Source organism: Phacochoerus africanus, chromosome 10 (assembly GCF_016906955.1).
Source record: "Phacochoerus africanus isolate WHEZ1 chromosome 10, ROS_Pafr_v1, whole genome shotgun sequence".
Classification (NCBI taxonomy): domain Eukaryota; kingdom Metazoa; phylum Chordata; class Mammalia; order Artiodactyla; family Suidae; genus Phacochoerus; species Phacochoerus africanus.
Window position 1 is genome coordinate 110,040,351 of NC_062553.1, and position 24,363 is coordinate 110,064,713.

The 24,363-nt window shown below is 37.8% G+C and overlaps 2 protein-coding genes across 9 annotated transcripts in view; one reads left to right on the forward strand and one right to left on the reverse strand.

The window, feature by feature from the left end:
- Positions 1–990: 990 nt before the first annotated feature.
- Positions 991–20,563, reverse strand: LARP7 (La ribonucleoprotein 7, transcriptional regulator). Of its 7 annotated transcripts, none has more exons than XR_007137482.1 (14): positions 20,407–20,562; positions 14,454–14,657; positions 14,074–14,174; positions 13,918–14,001; positions 13,638–13,802; positions 13,455–13,548; positions 13,015–13,371; positions 12,783–12,927; positions 10,964–11,115; positions 9,875–9,993; positions 5,595–5,754; positions 5,295–5,386; positions 2,618–2,760; positions 1,258–1,610 (listed from the first exon to the last, which is right to left on the reverse strand). XR_007137482.1 is itself a non-coding variant. In XM_047798627.1 (13 exons), exons 2-13 carry the CDS (start codon positions 14,653–14,655, stop codon positions 1,530–1,532), a joined length of 1,752 nt encoding a protein of 583 aa, XP_047654583.1. In that variant the 5' UTR covers positions 14,656–14,657; positions 20,407–20,562; the 3' UTR covers positions 991–1,529. The 7 variants fall into 7 exon arrangements, 4 of the variants coding, with proteins under 4 accessions (XP_047654583.1, XP_047654584.1, XP_047654587.1 ...); XR_007137481.1 differs by having other exon boundaries at positions 2,618–2,763; XM_047798627.1 differs by lacking the exon at positions 2,618–2,760 and having other exon boundaries at positions 991–1,610.
- A 207-nt stretch (positions 20,564–20,770) lies between these two features.
- Positions 20,771–24,363, forward strand: part of ZGRF1 (zinc finger GRF-type containing 1) — a 78,634-nt gene continuing 75,041 nt past the window's right edge. For both annotated transcript variants that reach the window (XM_047799036.1, XM_047799037.1), the window contains exon 1: positions 20,771–21,022. The gene's annotated coding sequence lies outside the window, so the exon portion shown is untranslated. The remainder of the gene's footprint in view (positions 21,023–24,363) is intronic.

Consider the following 24,363-nt stretch of genomic DNA (forward strand, 5'->3'; position numbering starts at 1 on the left):
GTTAGTATATGACATACAGCAGAGGCCAAATAAATATCCTATTAAGTAAAGAATAAATGAATGAATGAATGGCTTTTCTCCTCCTCCACCTAGTTCTGTCCTTAGGGCTTATCTAACAAATCCGTAATTTTCACCTGTTTTTGTTCATTGTCTCTATCTATTGCTGGAACGTAAGCACAAGAGGGATCTTTGATTTGCTTAATGCTGTATTTCCCAAATGCTACAGCAGTGTCTAAACACAGATATTTGTTGAATGAGTGCTTATCTTGTTTTAAAGACGGCCAAGGGGAGAATTTCTGAAATTTTACCTGATAACCTCTCCAGAGTCACCTTAGGACAATCCTCCTTGAGATTAACTGGATTTGTGAGACATACCCCTACTTCTTTGATTATTTGGAATCAACTGGACCATATTTATTCACAATCCTTTTAACAGTTTTTAGCAAATATTTACTGATCATTCCCCACCCCTCAGTGTGTATGCTTACTCTCATGGGGAGAGAAAAACTAGTGAGTCAGTGGCAACCTGCCGGGACATGTATTTTTGGCAGTAATAAGGTCTTGCCATCCCAACTGACAATGTAGCCAATCTTCTTGAATCTCTGGTCAGTAGGAGTGAATAGATTCTTGATCCTCTGCCTCCCACAAGGTACAGAAGGGAAAACCACATTAGGCCCCCACTGCCTGACAAAGCTGATGGAATTAGAAACGGGTGTATAGCCCAAGAAAATGAACCTCATGGGTGTCCAGAGTATTCTGACATCCTGATGAGAGACTGAGAGACCAGTCATGTACAAACATTGTAGGTTCATTTCTAGAAAGGCTGGCAACCCTCCACTCCGATTTTCCTGAATAAAATGACAGACTTCAGCGATGCCTAAGGATGATTCCTAGATTTTTTTTTTTTCCCCTCTGTTCACAGCATCTGGTACATCTTATTTAGTTTAACCAAAATAAAATGTTTAGCTTCATTTATGAAAACAAACTCAATACTTTTAAAACTTACTATTTTAATTGGAAACAGTTCATATGCTCTGTCCAACTGAAGCTCAGAAACATAAAGTACAATGAGCAGAATGAAATATCACACATTCATCTCCGTATAAAGCAACATGAAAAGATATTTCAAACGGAAAAAGCAAGCTACAAAAGTACAGTGAGAGTTTTGTTACATTTTTCCTAAACCATTCATTTATGTATTATTATTTTTGCAAGTATGTTATTGTTTTTATAATACAAAAACAACAAAATTAAGGATACTGTTCAAAACACATTTATTTTCTAAATCACTTTGAGGTTGATTTATATCAGATAATTTCAACAAATACAATGTTTAATGGAAATCATGGTATATAATGTACCTGTCTCTAGAAAAGTCTTATTTACAAGTTAAAGAACAAAACTGTTTCTTCATTAAATGTAGGTTTTAGAAAGACATTCATTATGCATTACTACCATTAAAAAAAAAAAAATTTCTTAAGAAGAGTTCCACTATCCAGTGAAATCTTGGGAGTGAATCAAAATTTCTTTTAATCGTATTCAGAAAATCTAATGTGTTTACTTGCTTGTTGAGTCTTTGCGAGTCTAATCTTTTCACCTTTGGTGATTAGCTAAAGAAAAAGAAATCAGAAATTAGAATGTACTGGATACCTAAAACCAAAAAGAGAATTATGACTAGAAAAAATTTCATAACTATTAGCTTGAATAACATTTTTTAAAAAGGTGATGAGTTAGACAAATGAGATAATTAAGTTTAGGTCAAATCAGTTACAGAGAAAACTGTTTAGATCATGGCTTATTAAATATAATACATATTAAATCTTTGAACTAGCTAAAATCCTCTCACTTTAGTTCCAGAGTACTAAAAAAACCTTTCAATTATTTAAAAAAAAAAAAAAAATTCTGATGGTAATTGTTTTGACATTTTAGGAGGGTTAAGGACCAATATTTATTAGTTGTTTCATATCTGTCTGGGCTTGAGTATTAATTATCACAACACTTCTTAAATGATATGGAATCTTTAGTCATTATATGGTGCTTAAAAATACCTATATTCTTTGTATGAGACAGCATATTTTGGGTTAAGTGCTCCAAAAGGGTTTGCTTAATTTGAAAGATATTCAAAATAAGGATCTGCTATTAAGAATACTTACATTTTACTAAACCCTTACATAAATACTTGAAAATTTTAAAGGTAAATGAAATTATGTGGAATTCAGAAGACGACCATTTAAAATGTCTAAATATTCCAAAAGCTTTCTTGATAGAAAACTGAAAGAATCTAGTTTTGGAGGAAATTAAAATCTTATTCTCTTAAAAACACAGATTCCAATAAGTATTCATTAAAATAGTTTCTTTAAATGTTTGATGATAAGAGGCCATTGGCAGGTTACACTTCTAGATTAAACTAGAAGCCTATTCATCAGTGAGGTGAGTCAAAACGTTAAGTGTTTAAAACTGTCACGTCTATATGCTCTTCACAAATTTTATGAACCCCACCTTTACCTGCTTAATATCTGACATATCAGTACTTTGCAAAGGAAAGACCATTTTGATAAAAACAACAAAAAAATTCAAATATACTTTAAAAGCTAAAAAGAAATAAGAAAAGCCTCACTGTGTCTCCAGTAGCTGTTATCTAATTTTTACCAACGTGCTCAAAGTGAGAGTACACTCCAAAGATTTGGTCTAGCAAGACTGAATGAAGAGTTCCCTGGTGGCGCAGCAGGTTAAGGATCCGGCGTTGTCACTGCTGTGCCGCTGCTGTGGCGCAGGTTCGACCCCGTGGGTGTGGCGAAAAAAAAAAAAAAAGAATGAATGAGACCCCTTTGGCAGATCTTTCCTGCATCTTACTGATCTTTTGACAGAGGTCTTAATTAACCTGTACTTGATTTTTATATGTAAAAATGCCATACACAGAAAATAAAACTTTTCTTTACCAATTCCTTTGTCCTTTAATTCCGTATAAACTGACCAGAGCTTAGGAAACTGTCCCCAGTAGCCTTCTCCTCCACAATGTGAAAATAAGAACAAGGATTTTTTACTTAGTGCTTTTTCTGCACTCAACTATGGACCAAATATAATCCGACCGTGGAAACGGTGGTCTGGCATGTCAGACTTGTTTTGCTGCTAATTTTTTCTAAACACTTCATTTCCATCACCGACATGCTGGCTTCCTGTACCCCAGCTACCCTGGCCTCCTGGTCCAATTATCTCCCTTCAAGGCCTCAGCACTTTATGTTGTCTCCGACTGCAAAGCTGTGCGTCCCAACTTTCCTGGCTCGCTTGCTTGCTTCCCGAGAGTGTGCTGACTGTCACCTTTGCAAACTTAACTTCCCAGACAACCTCGTCTGAGGTAACCTGTAACACTTTTCATTTGATTTTTCTGTACAGCACTTGTCATCATCTGACCTATAGTAAATGTAAGCCTCAAGGAAGTAGGGGATTTTATTATTCGCGGAGATCTACCCAGTTCCTAGAACACAAACAGGCACCAAAATATTAATTAAGTGAATTAATGAAAAAGTAAACTAATTATGGTTTAACCCTTATCTCCTCTGGGGAGCTATTCCGTGTGGTATAGTTTTTTCATTTCATGAGATGAGTAAACTAGTTATTTCCATAGCTTCAGCTAGGACTCCATACTTTCAGATATTATTATTTATCAAATAAATCGTGCTAATGATAAGCCGGAGGTAAATGAAATCAGCTAAAGAACTCTCTGGTTCAGTGATAGAGCTACTCACTGTGTTCTAACTGAATTTACAAAATTCCCTAGGTCAATGTTTATTTCCTTATCTAAAACTAATTTATGGAGATGGAATCTTTATTTTAAAAAAAACTAACTTCTAGCTTTAAAAATATATACAATTTAAGTAGGACTTCCCTGACGGTTCAGTGAGTTAAGGGTCTGGTGTAGTCACTACTCTGACTCCAGATCCATCCTGGGCCCAGGAACTTATGTATGCTACAGCGAGGCCAATTAAAAAAAAAAAAAAAAAACACACACACAATTTAAATGAAATTTCACATCAATTAGAAGGACATATTATTTAACAAAGTGACTTCATTTCAGTTGTGAGTTCTGGATTAAAGATTTTAACATTTAAATAATCTCAAGCAGGCTTTGAAATTAACACCTCACAGACCTGAAAGAGTCCTTAAGAAGGAAGGAGGCCTCCCCATCACAAATTCAGTCTGCATTCAGGGAAATGGAATTAACAAAGACCACTTGGAAACCTCCCCCCAAATCATTACATCCCACTACTTGTGGGCAATGCAAGGCTGATGAAAAAAACTTGATTTTTAAGTTAAGAAAAAGGAATTTTGTAAACAGGACCCCAGGTTATCAAAACCTAGAGCAGAGGAAAAATGACAGGACCCCAGGTTATCAAACCTAGAGCAGAGGAAAAATGACCAATCATAAAAGATGTACATTTATATTTTTATATTTTTCTGATTTTTATAAAATACACCAAAAAACTGATAGTCATATTAGTTACTATGTGCCCGATTTTGTTCTAAGCACATTAGGATGCATTAACCTTTACATGTATAATAATTTGTTTTAAAAGAATAAATGAGACAGCTCACTAGCAACAATAAATATCTGAAAAAATTAGTGACATTTAAAATAAAATTTTTGAAAGAGAGGCTTCCTTTAAATTATTTAATGTATTTATTTAGCTTGTTTATATCACTTGTCAACTTATTCTAGCAAAAAGGAAAGAAAGCTTACCACTGCTATAGGAAATGTTATACAGAGCTTGTAAATCTTATCTGTAGAGCTCATATCTTTAAAAACTACATACTAAATAAATTGTTTTTACCATTTAGACAATCTTTATTTATTTACTTTTGATTTTTAGAGCCACACTCAAGGCATATGGAAGTTCCCAGGCCATGGGTCAAATTGGAGCTATAGCTGTTGGCATACACCACAGTCACAGCCACAGCCACAGGGCATCTGAGCCTTGTCTGCGACCTACACTGTAGCTCACTGCAACTCGAGATCCTTAACCCACTGAGCAGTGCCAAGGATTGAACCCAAGTCTACACGGACACTAGTTGGGTTCCTTACCGCTGGGCCACAATGGGAACTCCAAGAGAATCTTTAAATAATCATTTACCACCAAACTACAAAGAAAGCAACCAGAAATTTAAATTATATCACTAGTTAAAAAAAAAAAAATATATATATATATATATAATTATGTTCCCTTGTGTGGAAAATAATTCTAATTCTGGAAATTCACAATCTAGAGAAATAAAAAAGATAAATATGAATTGATTACCTTATCAGTGCCTCTTCTCTTTTCACGAGGCTGATTAAGTTTGGCCTGCCTATCTACCAAAATCTTCTGCCAATACCTCTGTTCATGATCACCTTAAAAAAAAAAGAAAAAACTGATCATTGATCATAAGAATATAAAGAAACACATTTAAGGCTTTACACTGTCAATAACAGAACCAGATTAGCTGTCTGATTATATATAATTCTACTTTATGCATATTAGAGTACTAAAAACCCAGAAATTATAAAACAATCACTTAACAATAATTAGTTTAAAAAGGAAGGTTTTGTAAAGTTTTACCAGAAAGAATCTCGAGTTTCCAGCAGTGTTTCTTTTTAATTTCCGTATACGCAGTTATTACTGCTTGTGCATCCTCAGGCGTTTTAAATCTAGCATGGCATTCTGTATCTCCTTCCAACAAATCCACATAAACCACTTCTGAGATGGCTGCCAAAGTATCCTGAATTAGTTTAGAAAGATCAAAATTAATAACAAAAAAGTTTCATTCTAATTCTAAAATTATTCCACTGATTGTATCCGAATGTATTATACAATTAAGCCATGTTATTAAAAAGGAATAACTATCCTATATCAAACATTTCTTCTAAAATATATATAAATGCCCTTAAAAATTGACTTGGACAAAGTTGAGAACCAACTTAATATCCACTGTACTAACTTCCTTTCATTCAACAGCATCCTTAAAATCTTAATTGGAATCAGAATACTGAATAAGGAAAAAAGATTTATAGAGCAGAAGGTACAAATACTTCCTCCCAACCCTCCAATCTAGGAATTCCAAGTGTAGTTAAAATAAAAAGTAAAATTAAAACAAAACCCAAAAGGGATTAAAGAAGATGTGTTTCCACTCACCTGTACAAAATCACTTATGACTTAAAACACATGTAAAACATTTTATAACCACTGGTGAAAATAGTTTCAAAAAACCTACAAAGATCTAGGTTTACAAGTAGTCTATGGGAATACAGCTCAAGAGCTTTTACTCTCTGATGAAATACCTAGGGAACCTCTTCTAAACAAGGAGAGTCACACAGCAAGGAAAAGTTTCACCTATAACGCCTGCTGTGAGAGCAAATTAACAAGATTCCTGCATTCCTAGCCATTTTTTTTTTCTCACAGCGGGTTCTACAGTGTATGCAAAGCAATTATGCAGGAATGTCACACTAATTCTTAATTCATCAACTTCCATCTATAAAGCTAAAGAAATAACTGGAGATTCCCCACTTTAAAAAAAAAAAAAAGAAAAAGAGCATTTTGCCTACCTCACCCTCTTTAATTTTAACCCAAAATTTCAAGACACAACTAATTCAGATTACTTTTAGGTGTCAGATTTTTCAAGTCTCAACTACAGAAAGAACTGAGCAATACCTGGAAATATTTCGTAAGAAAAGTTTTTTAGTTAATAATAGAGAATAAGTAGTAAAAACCTATGCATACGTGTTAAGCCAGGGACTAGGTCTTAACCCAGTACTTGGAATACTGCCTATCACAAAATATGCACTTAATAAATGTATGCTAATTCAATGAAGAAGAAAAATTAAAAGAACTGGAGAGAAAACAGACTTGCCAAATCTTCCCATTTCTCTTAACTAATCAACATTAAATTTAGACATAAAGCAAGAAAAATAAGGTACAAAGTGATAAAATCTGAATGTATTTATTGGTAGTAGTGAGAGTTTTATAATTCATTTATCAGACAGAATAGATGGCTACAATTCAAAAGATATTTACTAAATATCCATTATAATGTCAGGCTAATCTTCAGATTTAAAACCTTTCTAAGACTAATTAACCTGATAATCACATGGGCAAGTCACAGACAGCAGTAGCCATCACAGCCCAGTTTTTTTTTTTCCAGCATAATGTAAGTAACTACTAACTTGGTTAATGCAGTTATTTAAGATTTCAGTGACCATAAACTAAGAATTTGTTAATTTACATAATTACCATTTAGATAATAAAAGCTCTGACAAGTATAATAAACTTATGTCAGTCATTCCATATAACTGAGTAATTTTTCTGTTAAATCTTTTGTAATCTGACTAACCACAGCCACATTTACACGCTCAATTTTTTATCTATCTTATCTGAAATTCTATATTCCTACCAAACTATTGAATGCAAGCTGGTAATATAAATCTGGGAATAAGCTCTCACAGCAAGCATTAGAGGTGAAATTTTTCCTTGCTGTGTGACTCTCCCTGTTTAGAAGAGGTTGCTTAAGTATTTTATCAGCGAGTAAAAGCTCTTGAGCTACATTCCCATAGACTATACTTCATCAAATCCCTCATCAATATTGCAGGGAGAATCTAAATCTGTGTTAGTGACAGCTATAGAATTTTAGGATAGGATTTCTAAGATAGAAAGTGCTTACAGGTTTCCCTGGTGGCAGGGCAGGCTAAGGATCCGGTGTTGTCACTGCTGTGGCGCAGGTTCAATCCCTAGCACTGGAACTTCCACATGCCACGGGTAAGGCCCCCACCGATAGAAAAAAAAAAAAAAAAAGTGCTTACAGATGAATGAGCAACCTATGCAAGTTAAAATACATGACTGGTAAGAGTCTATGCAAAATCAAAACAACATAGTACATGATGCTGAATGTCATTATAATAACTTCAAATATACTTGCTATGTTACAGAACATGTTGCATAATTTAAAAGAAAGTTTCTCACCTAAATGGGTGACAAGATTTAAGAGTAAATAAAATAGGGAGTTCCCTGTGGCGCAGTGGGTTAATGGATCGGCAGCGGGTTAGGATCCAGTTCTCCGTGCTGTAGATCCTGTTTGATCCCTGGCCAGGGAACTTCTGCATGAGTAGGCGCGGCCCAAGGGGGAAAAAACATAGTAAATAAAATAGGGTACTCCCACACAAAGGAACACGTGAATAAGAAAGAAATATTGCTGTGCTGGTACAAAAGGATAGAGATGATAAACTATATAAAGTGGAAAAAAAAAAAGAGTAGAACAATATGAAGTGGAAACTGTGTAGAACCATGGATTTATCTGCAAATGCATGTAAAAATTTTAGAGCTATTCAAAATACACTTTTCTATAGTTGTTTCAACTATGAAAAATAATTGGCATGGATTGAATATACCAAAAAATTAAAAAAGGTGGAGCTCCTGCTCTAGCCCAACAGGATCAGCAGCATCTTGGGAGTGCTGGGATGAGGGTTCAATCTCCGGCCCAACACAGTTGGGTAAGGATCCGGCGTTGCTGCAGCTGTGGCTCAGATCTGATCCCTGGCCTGGAGCTCCATATGCCTGTGGGTGGCCAACAACAACAACAAAAATATATATATATTAAATAAAGGCTATTTTCTCCAAAAACCCTGCATTTCTTTGAGAAAAAAATTTCAATTCCTATAAAGATTTTTTAAGATAAAAATAAACCAGGAGTCACTTTGTTATAGAGCAGAAGTTATTACAGCCTTGTAAATTAACTATACTTCAATAAAACTTAAAATAAACTAGGAGTTTCTGCTGTGGTGCGGTGGGTTAAGAATCCAACTGTAGCAGCTCAGGTCCTGAGGAGGTATGGGTTCGATTCCTGGGGTCATCGAAGAGGGTTAAAGGATGCAGTGTTGCCACAGGTGTGGCTCAGATTCAATCCCTGGCCTAGGAACTTCCATATGCTGTGGGAGTGGCAATTTAAAAAGGTTAAAAAAAAAAACAAAAAACATCATAAGTGAAAAGTACATGCATATTATTGCTATTATTCCAAAACAGTACTGACTTCAAGTTACAAAATCTTTAAGATATCTATTGAAAGCTAAAAGCTCACCTGAAAAAAAAATTACAAATTCTCTAGTTAGCTGCAAACTAGACAAACAGATGACTACAATTTTTAAAAACAACTTGAGGAGTTCCTGTTGTGGCTCAGCAGGAACGAACCTGACTAGTATCCTTGAGGACTTGATTCAATCCCCAGCCCCCACTCAGAGGGTTAAGGACTCAGTGTTGCCATAAACTGCAGTGTAATGTTGCAAATGCAGCTTGGATCTGGCACTGCTGTGGCTGTGGCTGGCAGCTGCAGTTCTGATTCAACCCCTAGCCTGGGAACATCCACATGTCACATCTGGGGCCCTAAAAAAAAAAAAAAGAAAACAAAAAAGAATTTCAGACCAACTCTAATGTAGTTGAAATCTATTAAAAAGTTGTAGCAATAAGTATTTTCCTAAAAAAATGAATACTGGGAAAGCATTTGACTTTATCTGCTCTTTTAGTTAATAATGACTATAGGATGGTTTTCTCATACAACCAACCATACAATGACCATTAGGAACACTGAAAAAAATAAGCACAAACTGTAGTCTTCTGATAAAAGCATTAAACTATGTACACTTTAAATGTGATCCAGTGAGGAATTTCCATCTTTAGAATTTGCCTCAGGTCAAACCTAAGGACTATTGTGGAATCAAACCCAACAAACAGTTTACCACAAGAGAACAAACTCTAATTTGATTGGCTTCATTTTCCACGTTCAGAACATTTTCATAAGGCTTAGTCTTTAAGAGAAAAGGAAGACAACTATCTTGGAGATTCAAAAGCATTATTACCCTGACTTGTTTCCTGCCAGGTAGAGGCTCGGTGCTAAGGATCTTCACAATCACACCGCTCACAAACTGAGGTCCTGTTGCATTAACCTTCTCCTGGGGACAACACTCTTCACCGTTTGCTGCAGATGTGAAAAGAAAAAGACCAGGAAAAGTCCTTTACATTTAATCATTTAGCACTTAGGAGGCCCATTTCGAATAGCAATAAAGGTTTTTTCAGCCTGATTTAAAGTTACCATGTTGTAAGTCTTACTACTTATTGCAGATTACCATGAAATACAAAAATTTTTATTACTATAAGTGCAAACTTTTTACTGTTGAGAGCATTTGAAAAAGCTTTAAAAAATGCCCCTTTTCACTGAACCAAGTATTAAAGTGCTTTACTCAATATAAAAAGAAAATAAACATGCATAGGATAATATTTATGAATATTCTATATAAATTACAGTGGAAATGTGAAAATTTCTATTTTCAAACTTATAGAAATTTAAATATATCCTGATATTGAAGATTTCATGAAAATCTTATTTTAATTTGTTCCTGCTTGTAGTTAATACCAAGGAATGAAATGACAGGTGAGAAGTGATGACCTTTGCACAAACTTGCTCAATTCATAAAGTAGGCACTTACTACTAGACCAAAAAAAAGGCATTCAAATATATATATATATATTTTTTGTCTTTTTGCCATTTCTAGGGCTGCTCCCACAGCATATGGAGGTTCCCAGGCTAGGGGTCGAATCAGAGCTGTAGCCGCTGGCCAGAGCGGTATCCAAGCCGCGTCTGCGACCTACACCACAGCTCATGCCAACGCTGGATGCTTAACCCACTGAGCAAGGCCAGGGATCAAACCCACAACCTCATGGTTCCTAGTCGGATTCGTTAACCACTGAGCCATGACAGGAACTCCTCAAATTTTCTTATACTAGAAATAAATAACACGCTTGGACAACTTGACAAATCAGTAACTGTTCTAATAACCATCATTGCATAATTAAGTTTTTAAAGCTGAAGTTTATACTATAATAAATCAAAAAGAGCATTTTAGTATAAGTACAATATAGTGCTACAAAAATACATTAGTGATGTTTACTTTTTTCATTTTTCATCTCCAACTTATTAGGTACTCCATGGTCTGTTTCCATTTCCGATTCCGATTTTATTTGGGATATTCTTTTTTTTAAAGAAGCCATGCTGGCTTTTTGCAGTGCTAAATACTCTTTTTTTAAATCCATCCATTCACTCCTGGAACAACAAAAAAAACCTGTAATGTGACAACAGATCATTAAATAAAAAGTAAATATCTAAATAGAGACATTCACTGTGTGACTTACAACCACTTCTTCTCCCCATCTTTCTTTAAACACATATCCTGAGTTCTAAGGCCATCTGGGAAGCAAGCAAAGTTCCCTTTGCCCCAACATTTAGATTAAATGTTTCCTATTTGCCATCTGAATTCTTGAGTATGTTCCAAATATTTGAATTTATGGAAATAAAAGTATTAAATTAACTAACAAGTAACATTTACTAAAGTCAGTCAGCTCTGGAGAGGGGAGAATGAGAAATTAAAATTTAAAGATGATTTGTTAAACTGCTTCCAATTTGAGAGATAACATTCCTCAGCATTTACTTGAGTCTAAAAGAATTTCTAAGAAGAAAAAAACACCCCATGGAAGCAATTTATTTATTTACATACATTTAACATGTAGATGTTTCTTCAAACAGCTAGAGCTCCTCCAGATAGAAACACAATGGCTCTCCAGCCCGGCAGGAGCACTCATTGTTACCCTAATCTATGCCATCAAACAAGCAGATAGGGGATTTTTTTTTTTTTTTTTTTTTAAAGAGGAGGATATCTGCGGTAATGGTTTTAGCTGTTAACATTGACATGTGTATACTTCAAAAAAAAAAACAAAAAAGGCATCCAGACCCACCCAGGACCATACATTCCCTGAGAGCTGATACATTAGAATAACAAAGAGCTCTTGTAATGATTCTCTGAGATAAAAAGGCAAAAGGAATCCCAGAGTTAAGAATAGTATAAATACAAGTGCCCAAAGTCCCAGCCTTTTAACCTTCTACAGGAAAACTGGACTCCTAGGAAACTGTAATCCCAGAAGGTTAAGAAAAACTTCTAAAAGGTATGCCATTTCCTTTCTCCTACTTATTTCTCACCCCGATGACATGGACTCCCTTTAACTTTAACCTGGGAGTGCTTTCTGTGACTTTTAAAGTAAGTGCTTCCATGTTTTAGTAGAAGTGAATCCAAATTATGCTTCCGCACGCAGATATCTTTTCTAATTTCAAGAAGCCAAGGGGATCCCCTTTGCTTTAACATGGGGGTACCTGCTGTCTAAAACTAAAGTAAGTGCTTCCATGTTTCAGTGGAGGTGTCTCCAAACCGACACGTTCGTTCTGATCCCAGTTTATTTTCTAAATTCCCTTTACAGGCGAAAGGATGATCATGATTTCCCACTGCTCCCCTCCCCGAGACCGGGCTCCCCACCACTTAAACGTGGATGTACTTGCTTTCAAACTCTAAAAGTAAGTGCTTCCATGTTTTAGTGATGGTAAGTCTTACTTTTACATTTTAACTTAAAGGAAACGTCACTGAACTGCTGGTCTCTGGTACTTTCAAGCTGTCCCCTGCAATGTGCTAAGGAACACCCTCTACTTTAACATGGAGCCACTTGCTGTAAATTGAAGAAAAAAAATAAGTGCTTCCATGTTTTAGTGCGGTGGTTCCTTTTTGAAACTTCAAGAGTGTTAAACCAGCTTGAGCGCAGATACTGGCTACAGGCCATGACTGTTGCTAATATGCAACTCTGTTCAATACAAACTGGAATTGCACTTTAGCAATGGTGATGGGGTGTGGCAACTGCCGACGGGAACGTGTTTTGCCACTGACTTACTTCGATAATACTCGCAGAGGTATGACCTCTTCTCCCATTTTATGCCTCTCTTTATGTTTCTTCTTATGCTTTCTTTTGGCTTTCAAGAGGGATCCGTCTTTCGTATCTCCAGTATCCTTCTCCTCTTCAGTAGAAATTTCTAATTCTAAATGAAAGAGAAATAAGACATATAATAAAAGTGAAGAGAAAGCCTCATTTATCTAATCCTAACTTTAAAGCTCGAAATACCTACCTTTGTTTTCTTGGCAAACTTCAGAAGCTTCTTTTATCATGTTGTCTTTCTGAGCCATTTTTTTAATTTTTGATTTTGGAGTTAGGCAATCTGCATCTTCGGAGCTACTTCTCTTCCTTTTCCCTGCTTTGACTAAAGGTAAGCCAGACACTTCAGCTCTTTCCCGTTTTTTCTTTTTCTTCGAGGGTGGCTTTTGGGGTTCGGTAACCTCTACTTCTGAGCCCTCAGATGTGGTCCTCGATCTTTTTACTTTATCGACAGTGTCCTTGCTAGTAGTGTCTGTATTTGAGTCTTTGGTCTGGATGTTGTCGTCTTTCTTCATTCGGCCTTTCTTCTTCTTTTTCTTTTTCTTTTCTTCTGTAAAAATTGTAGCATTAATTTTAGTTTACCTTAACATCATTTTACTTCAACTATATCTACTTTAAAAATAACCAACTTACCCGCCACCCTAAGGGTAGGAATGGGCTTATTTTTCACGGTTTTGGGAAATATACCAGGTTTTCTAGGTGCTTCTTCTGGTGGGTTATTAAGAAACTGAAATGAAATAATGTAGAATTTTTTTGGTTACTGTTTAAAACACTTGGTAATTTTCTTTCTCTTTTTGTTTTAGGTTCTGGACCTACCTCAATAGCTTTTGCTGCTTGTTCTTTTGTTTCAAATTCCACAAAAGCAAATCCCTTTGGGTCTCCAGTAGATTTATAATGTGGAATACTTATATAAACAACGTTTCCACATTTTCCAAACACTCTTTCAATCCAGCTGTGATTAACATTTTTGGGCAATAACTCCTATGGTAAATCAAAGTAGATATTAAATAATAAATAAAATTTTACTTTTAATAACTGAATATTAAAAATGTTTCGGTTCTTTGGGGACAGCTCTGAGCTTTCTTTCCAGGCTTACCACATACACTGTCCGCTCATCCTCATCTTTTGGTCTTTCGCCCAGAGGCTTTTTTCTCCTAATTCTGGTGCCTTCTAAATCCAGCTTTAAAACAGTATATAAGGTTAATAAATAATACAATATCATGTGACATAAATAAGTTGTAACAATTCTTACCTCCACAACAGCGGAACTTTTCAATGCTCTGGCTATTAGCTTTCGATCAGTGGTTAATTTTTTCATTTTGTTGAATGACACAAGAAGTGATATATCAACATCTATAATGAAAACAAGTGAACAAAATTAATATTTTTTCTCATTAAATACTGATACGAATTTGACATTTTTTTCCTTTTAAACGGGTGTTTTTTGAGTAAATGCTTGTCTGAATTCTGCCTTCTATCCTTTGTAATGAGACCCTGCTATATAACAATGGGAAAAAGACTGACCCGGTCACCTTAACTGACAAAACTGTAAACCAGCTATGACGGAAAAAGTAATCATTTAAAAAGTGGGTCACTTTTAAGTTAGGTCAGTTATTATAGAAACAAACTTACATCCATCTCTAGATTTTTCTATTTGCTCTCGGAGAAATCTATCCTTGTGAAGATTTGCATCTCCAAACCAGAAGTCCACTTGTTTTGCAATATCTGCAAGCACCTGTTTGACTCGAGACCGTTTCTTTTTTTCTACTTCTTTTTTCTTTTCAGTGCTTTCCTCTTCCATTGCTTTTTCTAGATTTCCACTTTTTGTTTCCATTCCTGTAAATCAGAAGCAATTCAGCAATATAGGAAAATACGCGCACCTATGACATGTAAGTTCCCAGGCTACTGGTGTAGGATCCAAGCCACATCTGTGACCACAGCTCAGCAGTGCTGGATCCTTAACCACCTGAGCAAGGCCAGGGATACTAGTCGGATTCCCACAACAGGAACTCCTAGAGGTCAGAGTTTCACCATCAGCTGTGGAAATTTTCATTGGCCTTGTGTTTTTTAGGTTTTGTTTTTCAAGCTCTTCGACACTAATTCTCACTTGGCTTTGCTTTTACCTTAAAAAGCAATCTCAAGGTTTAAGTTAGCAAAGGCAAAATGTAAAAATTAAGGAAACTTGGACACTAACATCTTTTACTCTTGATCACCTTATTCCTCAGGTTGCTTAGCCAAACTCAAAAGGTGGGCTTTTTGAACTTATAACTAGTTGCAGTACTGGCCACTGCATTATTTAAAACTGCAATTTCTGGATGCTTTTATCTCCCCCACCTTATTTCTTTCTCCATTGCACTTACAACTGCCTAAAATGCTTTACCCATCACCCCCAGCCCTAATACACAGTAATCACTAAAAAGAATAACCTGTGTCTCCCATAACAGTCTCCTGGGAAACAAGAGTTTAGACAGATGTGGAGTCTTACTGTCTCCCATTGCACTGGGGGTGGGAGCTGCTATCAGTTGGTATGCTGGCCTTGGGCCTGTGACCAGGACGACATAAGAGATATGCAGGCAAAAGGGCTAAAGCTTTTACATATATGTATCAAGGTGCCCCCAAACACCTTTGCCTTTATCTGTAAATGCCATACACATCTGTTGTAGATAAGGGGCAGCTGGGAGGAAATCAGTGGATTTGGGTTAGTGCTGGGCCTGGGACTCTAGACAAAGATACTGTCCCTAAGTATCTTCTGCCCTGTAGCCTTTAAAGTTCTGTAAACAGTTACAGATTAAAGCCTATTTGTGTCTCCTGAGTCCGTTGGCTAGAATCTGTCACTGCCAATAGTGATGCTTGCAGACAGCAACAGAAATAATATGTCTCAAAGTGATATTCAGTAACAGGGTACAAAGCTATTATGCATTTCAAATCCCCAACCAGATATGCATTCTCACCAATAGGAGGAGAATTTTGGCATTTTTAGAATAGGCTCCTTGCTGATCACCCAAGCACCAATTTTAAAAATATACAAGTAATGAAGTATTTGTTTAGCTGTTGCTACTAGCGTACCTCATAAAATGGAACTACAGGTCAAAATTAATCATTAGAAAACAATCAAGTGTAATTAGTGTTGCATTACCACATTCCTCATGTCACACTTTCACCTCAACCCATCCTGGCAGGCTTTCCTTCCCACCACCCTATGAAAAACTATGAAACAGTCTATCTCCTATTATACATTACCTTTCTGTAGCACTTGCTGTCGTTACTCCCTGAGAACACTGCCTTCATTTGGCTTCCGGGAGCGTTTTCTTCCCCTTCAATTCCTTTTTTTCTGGTCCCCCCTACTCTGCTCTACCTCTACCTGCTGCCTAGGATTGCTTTCAGTCCGAGCTCTCTTCTCATCTACACAGACATCCTTTGGGAGGGTCTCTGGCTTCAAGCTCCTTGGCTTGGTTTCACAAATCTCTTTTCCAGGAGCTCCTGTTGTGGCACAGTGGAAAGGAACCTGACTCGGAACCATGAGGTTTTGGGTTTGATCCCTGGTCTCACTCAGGGGGTTGAGGATCTGGCGTTGCTGCGAGCTGAGGTGTAGGTCACAGATGTGGCTCCGATCTGGCACGGCTGTGGCTGTGGCATGGGCCAGCAGCTGCAGCTCCGATTCGACCACTTAGCCTGGGAACCTCCATATGCCGCTGGGGCGGCCCTAAAGAAAAAAAAAAAAAAAAGTATATCTTAAGCTTAAAATGGTGCAAATTGAACTCTCAAATGTTAAAAAAACCTATTCGTTGCCTAATTTTCTCCATCTCAAAACACCAGTGACAAAATGGCTGAGGGCAAAAACACCAGAATTCTCCTTAATTCTTCTTTCCTTATACCCCATAGCCACTTCATTAGCGTTTCTGTTAGCTGTACCTTTACATCCTGAACACGAAGGGTGTACATCTTCATTTCTTCCATAACAATCACCTGCTCCAAACCATCACCAAATCCTGCGTTAACTTCCATAAACACACCCTAATACATGCTGATACTCTTCTTCCATTATTGTCAGTTTCCAGATAGCAGCCAGAATAATCATTTAAACAGGTAAACGAAATATCACTCTCTTGAACAAAATCCTCCCCAGGTTTCTTACCATATTCGGAATAAAATCCAAAATTCTGGAGTTCCTGCCATGGCTTATCGGGTTAAGAACCCGACGCAGTGTCCCTGAAGATCTGGGTTAGATCCCTGGCTTCTCCCAGTGGGTTAAGGATCCGGCGTTGCTGCAAACTGCGGCATAAGTTGCAGATGCTGCTGGGATTTGACTCACAGCCTGGGAACTTCCATATGCCGCAGGTGCAGACCTAAAAAGAAAAAAAAAAAAAAATCCGAAATTCTTACCGTGGCCTACAGGCCTTATTCCATCTGGCCAGGTGATCTCGCGCTAACGTCCTTCATCACTTACATCTTCTTCCAGTTGGGCTGGAACCACAACAAACCACCTTCAACATGCTAAGTAAGGCCTTTCCCACTGCAAGGCTTTTGCTCCTGCTGTTCCCTAGCCTCCCTGTCACACCTGTAAGGATAACTTCCTTGTTCTTCAGGTCTCTGCAAATGTCACTCACTTTCTATTTCTTCTTCTTTTCTTTTTTCAGGGCTGCACCCGCAGCATATGGAAGTTCCCCAGCTAGGGGTTGATTTGGAGCTGCAGCTGCCAGCCTACCCCACAGCCACAGCAACACAGGATACGAGCTACGTCTGTGGCCTACACGGCAACTCATGGCAATGCTAGATCCTTAACCCACCGAGCAGGGCCAGGGATGGAACCAAGCATCCTCATGTAAGATATCAGTCTGATGCGTTACCACTCAGCCACAAGAACTCCCGATTGTCACTTCCTCATAGGGGCTTTCTCTTTCACCCAGTCTAAAATACCCCTTCCTGCCAACCTTAACCCTACACACCCTTTAGGTCACCACTTTCTATACTTACATGCTTTCATCCCTACCTGGAATTATAATTTTATTGCTCATCTGCCTCACTAGAATATAAATACTGTGAATGCAGGGACTCCAGCTTGATCACAACCTCAGCATTTGTTGGTTAAAAGCTAAAAGGATCTAATAAACTGTAAAGTGTTAAGCATTTCAAGTTATTTTGTAAAGAGGCAGAATTATGGGATTATAAAGAAGATACAAATGTAGCTCTGATTGTCACTACAGCAGGATCTAACTTTCCCTTCTGAAAAACTACAAATTATAAAGGGCAGGTTAGCAGCTCTCTAATTCTTTTCATTGTCAAAGCCATCATCTAAGAAAATAGTGGACAGAACTGCATAAGCACAAAAATCACACTTCTCCCAGAAATTAGATTTTTCTGATCATTCTCACATCTCAGCACAAATAGTCTCCTTCTTTCCTTTTCCTAAGGATTTTTTGGTGGCTTAAAGAATTAAGCTCAGAAAATCTTGCCTGCTATGAATAACACTTATCTGTAATTTTCGATCTTAAACATATATTCTGTAGATAACCAAATATACCTTCATTTTAGAGGAAGACATGCATCAAATAGAACATAACAAGCTATAGGACAAGTTAGCTTCCCTACACAATAGCTGCGGAAGATGAGGAAGTACACGGCAGCACTTCTGCTATAATTTTTATCTTTACAGTTTACTTTCTCAATGTCCTATGAATGGTAACAAATGTGTCTACTGTCACCCATACATTTCAAATCAAACTTTTATTTTTCCTACCCATGTCTGTTCTCACCATACTCATTTTATTTAAGGATGACATATTCTACTTAGTTAGCCAATCAAGCTATTTACTAGCTGTATGGATCTTGAGCTAATTACCTCATCTTTCCAAGGTCTATAAAATGTTTATTAAAATTAGACCTACCTAATAGCTTGTTATAAGAATTCATCAAAATAATGCAAATAAAACACTAAACATGGCTGCTATATAGTGCATACTCAGTAATTTGGAACCATTATCATTTTATCATTTGCCAATCTGTCATTAAGTCCTATCAATTCAACCTGCGAAAGGGCTTTTAGCTCCATCTAACGTTTTCCACAACTACTGTCCCCATAATAGAAACAGTTTATAAATTGTTCTAGAAGTCATCCATTCTTCACAGAAGCTGTGTAACATGTCTAAAACAGATCTAATTTTGTGATCCTGATGTTAAAACTTTCAACATTAGAAATTCCTTAGCATCTTCTTATAACTGAATATATCTATATTTTAAAAAAACTGTTAAATAAACCAAGGGACTTCATGGGCTTTAGCAAAGAATAAAAGTTACTGTGTAACAATGCCGTTACTTTACATACATGGTTTTAATCCTCACAACCCCTTTGGGTTGTTTAACTTCTTTATATGAAGGTTCAAAGGTTAAGTAACTTGGCTAAAGCTAGGTAAGTGAGCAAGCTCAGGTATGCTTGACTTCCATACTGCCTACCTTTTAGTAGAAACTCTTGCAACCTGTCACCATGCAGTCAATGCTCTGACTCAGGAACTCTTAATCTGCAGTCTATGGAATTTGAGGTGGGTTTTAAGATTTCTTGTGAATCCCAGGAAATTTTTAAAAGATAAATTTTAATGAAAAGGTAAAATTATGACTCTTGTACAAATTAAGTGACAGTGAAAGGCAGAGATAACCTGGAAGAGTAAGCTAGACAAGACATCCAGTTTTATTTTTTTTCTTGGCCACTTCAATGTCTTTCACACCTTTTCTTTCAAAAAAATTATAGCAAAATGGTTTAATATGTACATGCATTTTCCCCGGAGGCTCAACCGATAGATTTTTTTTTTTTTTTCCCACTGTACAGCAAGGGGATCAAGTTATCCTTACATGTATACATTACATTTTTTTCCCCATCAACGATAGATTTTAACAAGTAAATGGATGCCATAAAGGTTAAGAAACACTAGTCACAGTTGACTATTTAGCGATACCCACACACTTTGTCTCCATGCCTTTGCTTTAAATGAGTCTTCTCATCTTCCTTGCTTTATAAACTCCTATTCAATTTTTAAAGCTCAGGTTAAATGGCATTTTACTCTCTGCAGCTTTCCACTACCACGTGTTCCCTAATTAATGGCCTCATCTGTTTCCCCTTACGTATTTATTAGTGCACTCATACACTGTATTTAGTTCTTACTTGTTGGCTCTTTTCCCTAATTGGACTTTTAGTTCTTCGAATGACAAGGAGCAAAGTTCTAAACGAGAAAATGACTTAATTTTAAATTACAAACTCTCACATTCGTTAGCCTTCTGCCACCAAAAGGCAAACCTGCGAAGCAAAGCTATTTACCCTCTCGTCCTTCCGCGTGGAAGCAGAAAATGCGGGACTGCCCCAAACCTGCCAACATCGGACAGCAAGCGCCCCCAACCACTGACGATTGGAACTACAAAGACTGCCAGAGGACTTTTTGCGCGTGCGCACAGAGAACTAGGACAGGCGAAGTGATGGACTCATGGGAGGGGGCAGGGCGAGAAGGACGACAGATGATAGAATGGACTGCATGAAAAAGCACTGAGGACTTTAGATCTCACCCAGCCAGGGCAACCCCATAGTCCACTTAGAACTTACTCCGTCCAATTCCCAAAATACAGTAGGGCCAGAGACTGCGTCCTTCAATCCTTCCCGTCTCCCGATCCTTAGAGTCGTGGTTGTTTCCGCGTCATAGGATGAGCGACACCGTCCTCCGCTACGCCTCGGAAAAGACAGGCCCAGAGGCTGTGCGTCCGTCGTACACGTCACAGGCGTGGGCTGGCTCGGCATGGGGGCGGGGCCTCGGAGATCGCGGCCGCCTCAGAGGCTCGCATCCAGCAAAGAATTTGATTGGCGGTTTGAAAACGGCAGTTCTGGTTGGGGCAGTGGTGGGCGGGCTAAATAGTGGGTCTTGATTTGGTGTGGTCGCGAGTTGGTGACGTCAAGGGCTTTTCGCGGGAGAGATTCGAAAGTGGATTTTGTGCAATGGCCGGGTGAAATGAGCTGTTTCCCGGGGTTTCTGGGGAGTAAGAGGCGAGAGGCGGTGTCGCTGATTTTGGCGCGACTGGACGAAGAAATTTGCTCCGCCAGAAGCGGACGATAAGGATACCGTGTGGAACAGGATTGGCTCACAGCTTGGTCGAACAACTTGCAATAATTGGTGCCCCGTCTTCCTCGCCTTCACCAATCTCTGCTTTGCAGTTCCCTCATACATGTGAGAACCAAAGACGGTTTTGCTGTTTCTTTTTAGGACTGACGAAGGGTCAATTCTCCATTGTCGTTTGGTTACACAGGATTATGGTAATTAGTGCTCTCAAATGAAATATGGGCTTTTACTTATCTGCACAGGGTGGCTTCTTAACAGGGTATATGATTCGTGACTCTTAAACTCTTAAATCTGTGAACTATTTAGGGATTCGAAAGATCCGGCTTGTTCCAAAACAACAGGACCAAAAACATCTCGTCAAACTTAGCAAAAGAATAGTTCATTTTTTAGTGAAAACACTGAATATATATATATATCTATGAAACAGCGTAACACCTTATGTATACGTATGAAGATATGCATTTTTGTACTTATGTAATTATCACAGAACATCTGGGGTCTCTATGCCAAAAACTTTTTGAACATGAAGTTTTCACCCATTATAGATATGTCAACATTTGAATTGTTTCACAGACGTGGAGAGATGAAGATTTTCAGGATTTTTATCTTTGCATCTCATATATATGATGCTGCTGGCTGAAAACATTTTTCCTATTGACTCACTTTTGACTGTGGCAAATACACCTCTTAAGTATTTTAAGATCAAGTTAGATTTTTTTTAAAGGTTTAATCCTATAATTTTTTTCTTTTTCCAGCACACCTGCAGCCTATGGAAGTTCCTGGACTAGGAGTTGAATGAATCGGAATTGCAGCTGGAGCCTATCCAGAGCCAGGGCAACACCAGATCTGAGCCACATCTGCGACGTACTCTGCAGGTTGCAACCCACTGAGTGAGTCCAGGGATGGAATCCAGCATCCTCATTGAGACAAGGTCAGGTTCTTAATCTGCTGAGCCACAACGAAAAATGCTAATCCTATAATCTTAATTTTCCACTTATGAATCTTTGGACCTTCTCAGTTCCTTTTTTTTTTCTTTTTTTTTCTTTTTAGGGCCTCATCCACAGCATATGGAGGTTCCCAGGCTAGGGGCTGAATCAGAGCTGTAGCAGCTGTCCTAAGCCACAGCCATAGCAACACAGGATCCAGGCCAAGTCTGCAACCTACACCACTGCCCATGGCAACACAGGATCCTTAACCCACTCAGCAAGGCCAGGGATAGAACTGAGTCCTCAAGGATGCTAGTCAGATTTGTTAACCACTGAGCCACCACGGGAACTCCTTCTCAGTTCCTTTTAAATTTAAATCTCACGTATAATATTTCTAATTTAGGAAAACAATGGGGGAATTTATTTTGTAATTCCTAGACAGCATAAAAGTAATCCTAAATTAGTAAATACTGGATTCCTAATCTGTAAATTGATGATAATAACTACTATTCAGGATTATGAGACTGATAAATATTATATATAAAGTATCTAGTCCCATTCCTGCCTGACACAGTAGGTATTAGGTAAATAGTCATATAATGTAACTTTTGCAAATATGAGCTCCAAAATTTGACTACTTAGTTTTGAATTCTGAATCTGCCGTTTATTTACTTTATGGTCTTAGGCAAATTATTCATCTGTTATATATCTCAGTTTTCTTTTTGTAAAATCAATGCTAAAATATCTATACCATAAGGTATGAACATTTTAAGCATTTTAACAGTATCTAGCATATAATTACGCTGAATAAGTAATAACTATTATTATTAAAGAGATCTAATGTTAATAACTGCCGCATGCCAAGTATTATGTTGACACCATGTAGTCTCATCTATGTGTATAGGATGTCTAACTTATTCTGTGGCTAGAGATATGGTGCTGTATAAGCAACAGTGAATGAATATGTTTCTCTGGATCTTTCCGTTATCTTCTGGACATTCATTAGGCATCTAGCAATCCTGTGGGCTGGAGGGGAGGGGTATAGGATATAGGAGTTTTGTTTTTTACTTTGGGGTTTTTTTTTTTTTGCTTTTTAGGGCCGCACCTGTGGCATATGGAGGTTCCCAGGCCAGGGGTCTAATTGGAGCTGCCAGCGCACACCGCAGCAACACCAGATCCCAGCCGCATCTGCAACCTACACCACAGCTCATGACAACGCTGGATCCTTGACCCACTGAGCGAGGCCAGGAATCGAACTCGCAACCTCATCGTTCCTAGTCGGATTTGTTTCCACTGAGCCATGCCGGGAAATCTGGGAGTCACATTTCTGAAAGGCAGTGCCTCTGTAGGTCTAGGTCATGTCCTATGAACTATGTCATAGGGCAAGTTTTCATATCATTTGCCAGCCCCTTATCCCATCCTTTCTCTATTTGTTGGCCAGAGGTATCTTTGTAAAACCCAAGTCACATGTGTAATCTTATTCTTAAAATCCTGCCTTGGAGTTCCCGTCGTGGCGCCGTGGTTAACGAATCCAACTGGGACCCATGAGTTTGTGGGTTCCATCCCTGGCCTCACTCAGTGGGTTAAGAATCCGATGTTGCTGTGGCTCTGGGGTAGGCCATCGGCTATAGCTCTGATTAGACCCCTCACCTGGGAACCTCCGTATGCCGCGGGTGCGGCCCTAGAAAAAACCAAAAAAAAAAAAATCCTGCCCTGGCTTCCTACTGTCCTTATAGAAAGTACACACTACGTAGCATAAAATGGAAGACTCTTTGCATCCTGTTACTGCTCACTTTTTCAGTCGTATCTCACAACTCATTATCTGACACTTGATTGTATTAGAACTCCTGGATTATGCCTTGCTGTAACTTCCACAGGCCTTTGTGCATGTTGATTTCTATTTGGAAATAACCTTCCCTGGCCTTTTTCCTTGGTTAATGGTTATTTTACAGTTTAGACATGTCCTTCAGGAAGCATTGTTTGATGCCCTGGACCAACTTAGGTGCCTGTCCTGTGCTTAACCCTGCTTTATTTTATCGTAATTACTGTTATTACCCTGCTATACTGAAAATTATTTGAGACTAGGAATAGTATTTTGTTCATTTTAGTTTCTTGGCCTAGCACAATGTCTGGTACACAGTAAGTACTAAACATATGTAATTTATAATTACTAAGTAGGTGGCCCATTTTTATATGTTTTGTATGCGTAAAGGATGAATTCAATCCAGAGTGACAAATGGTAGCTTTATTGAATCCTCCTAGGTTTCAAACTTAAGAACCCATCTCTGTCACCTGCAGGACTTGTTAAATTACAGGCTATTGGGCCCCAACCCCAGATTTTATGATTTAACAGGTCGGGGGGTGGGGGGACTCAATAATTTGAATTTCTAATTAGTTTTCAGGTGGTGCCAATGCTGTTGGTCCAGGGATCTGAGGCAGTGGTTTATGAAAAAACATAATAATTTTCTTTGGCATCTCTGCTTCTTCATTTCACTGTCAGTGATTTTTGATTTCCACATTTGC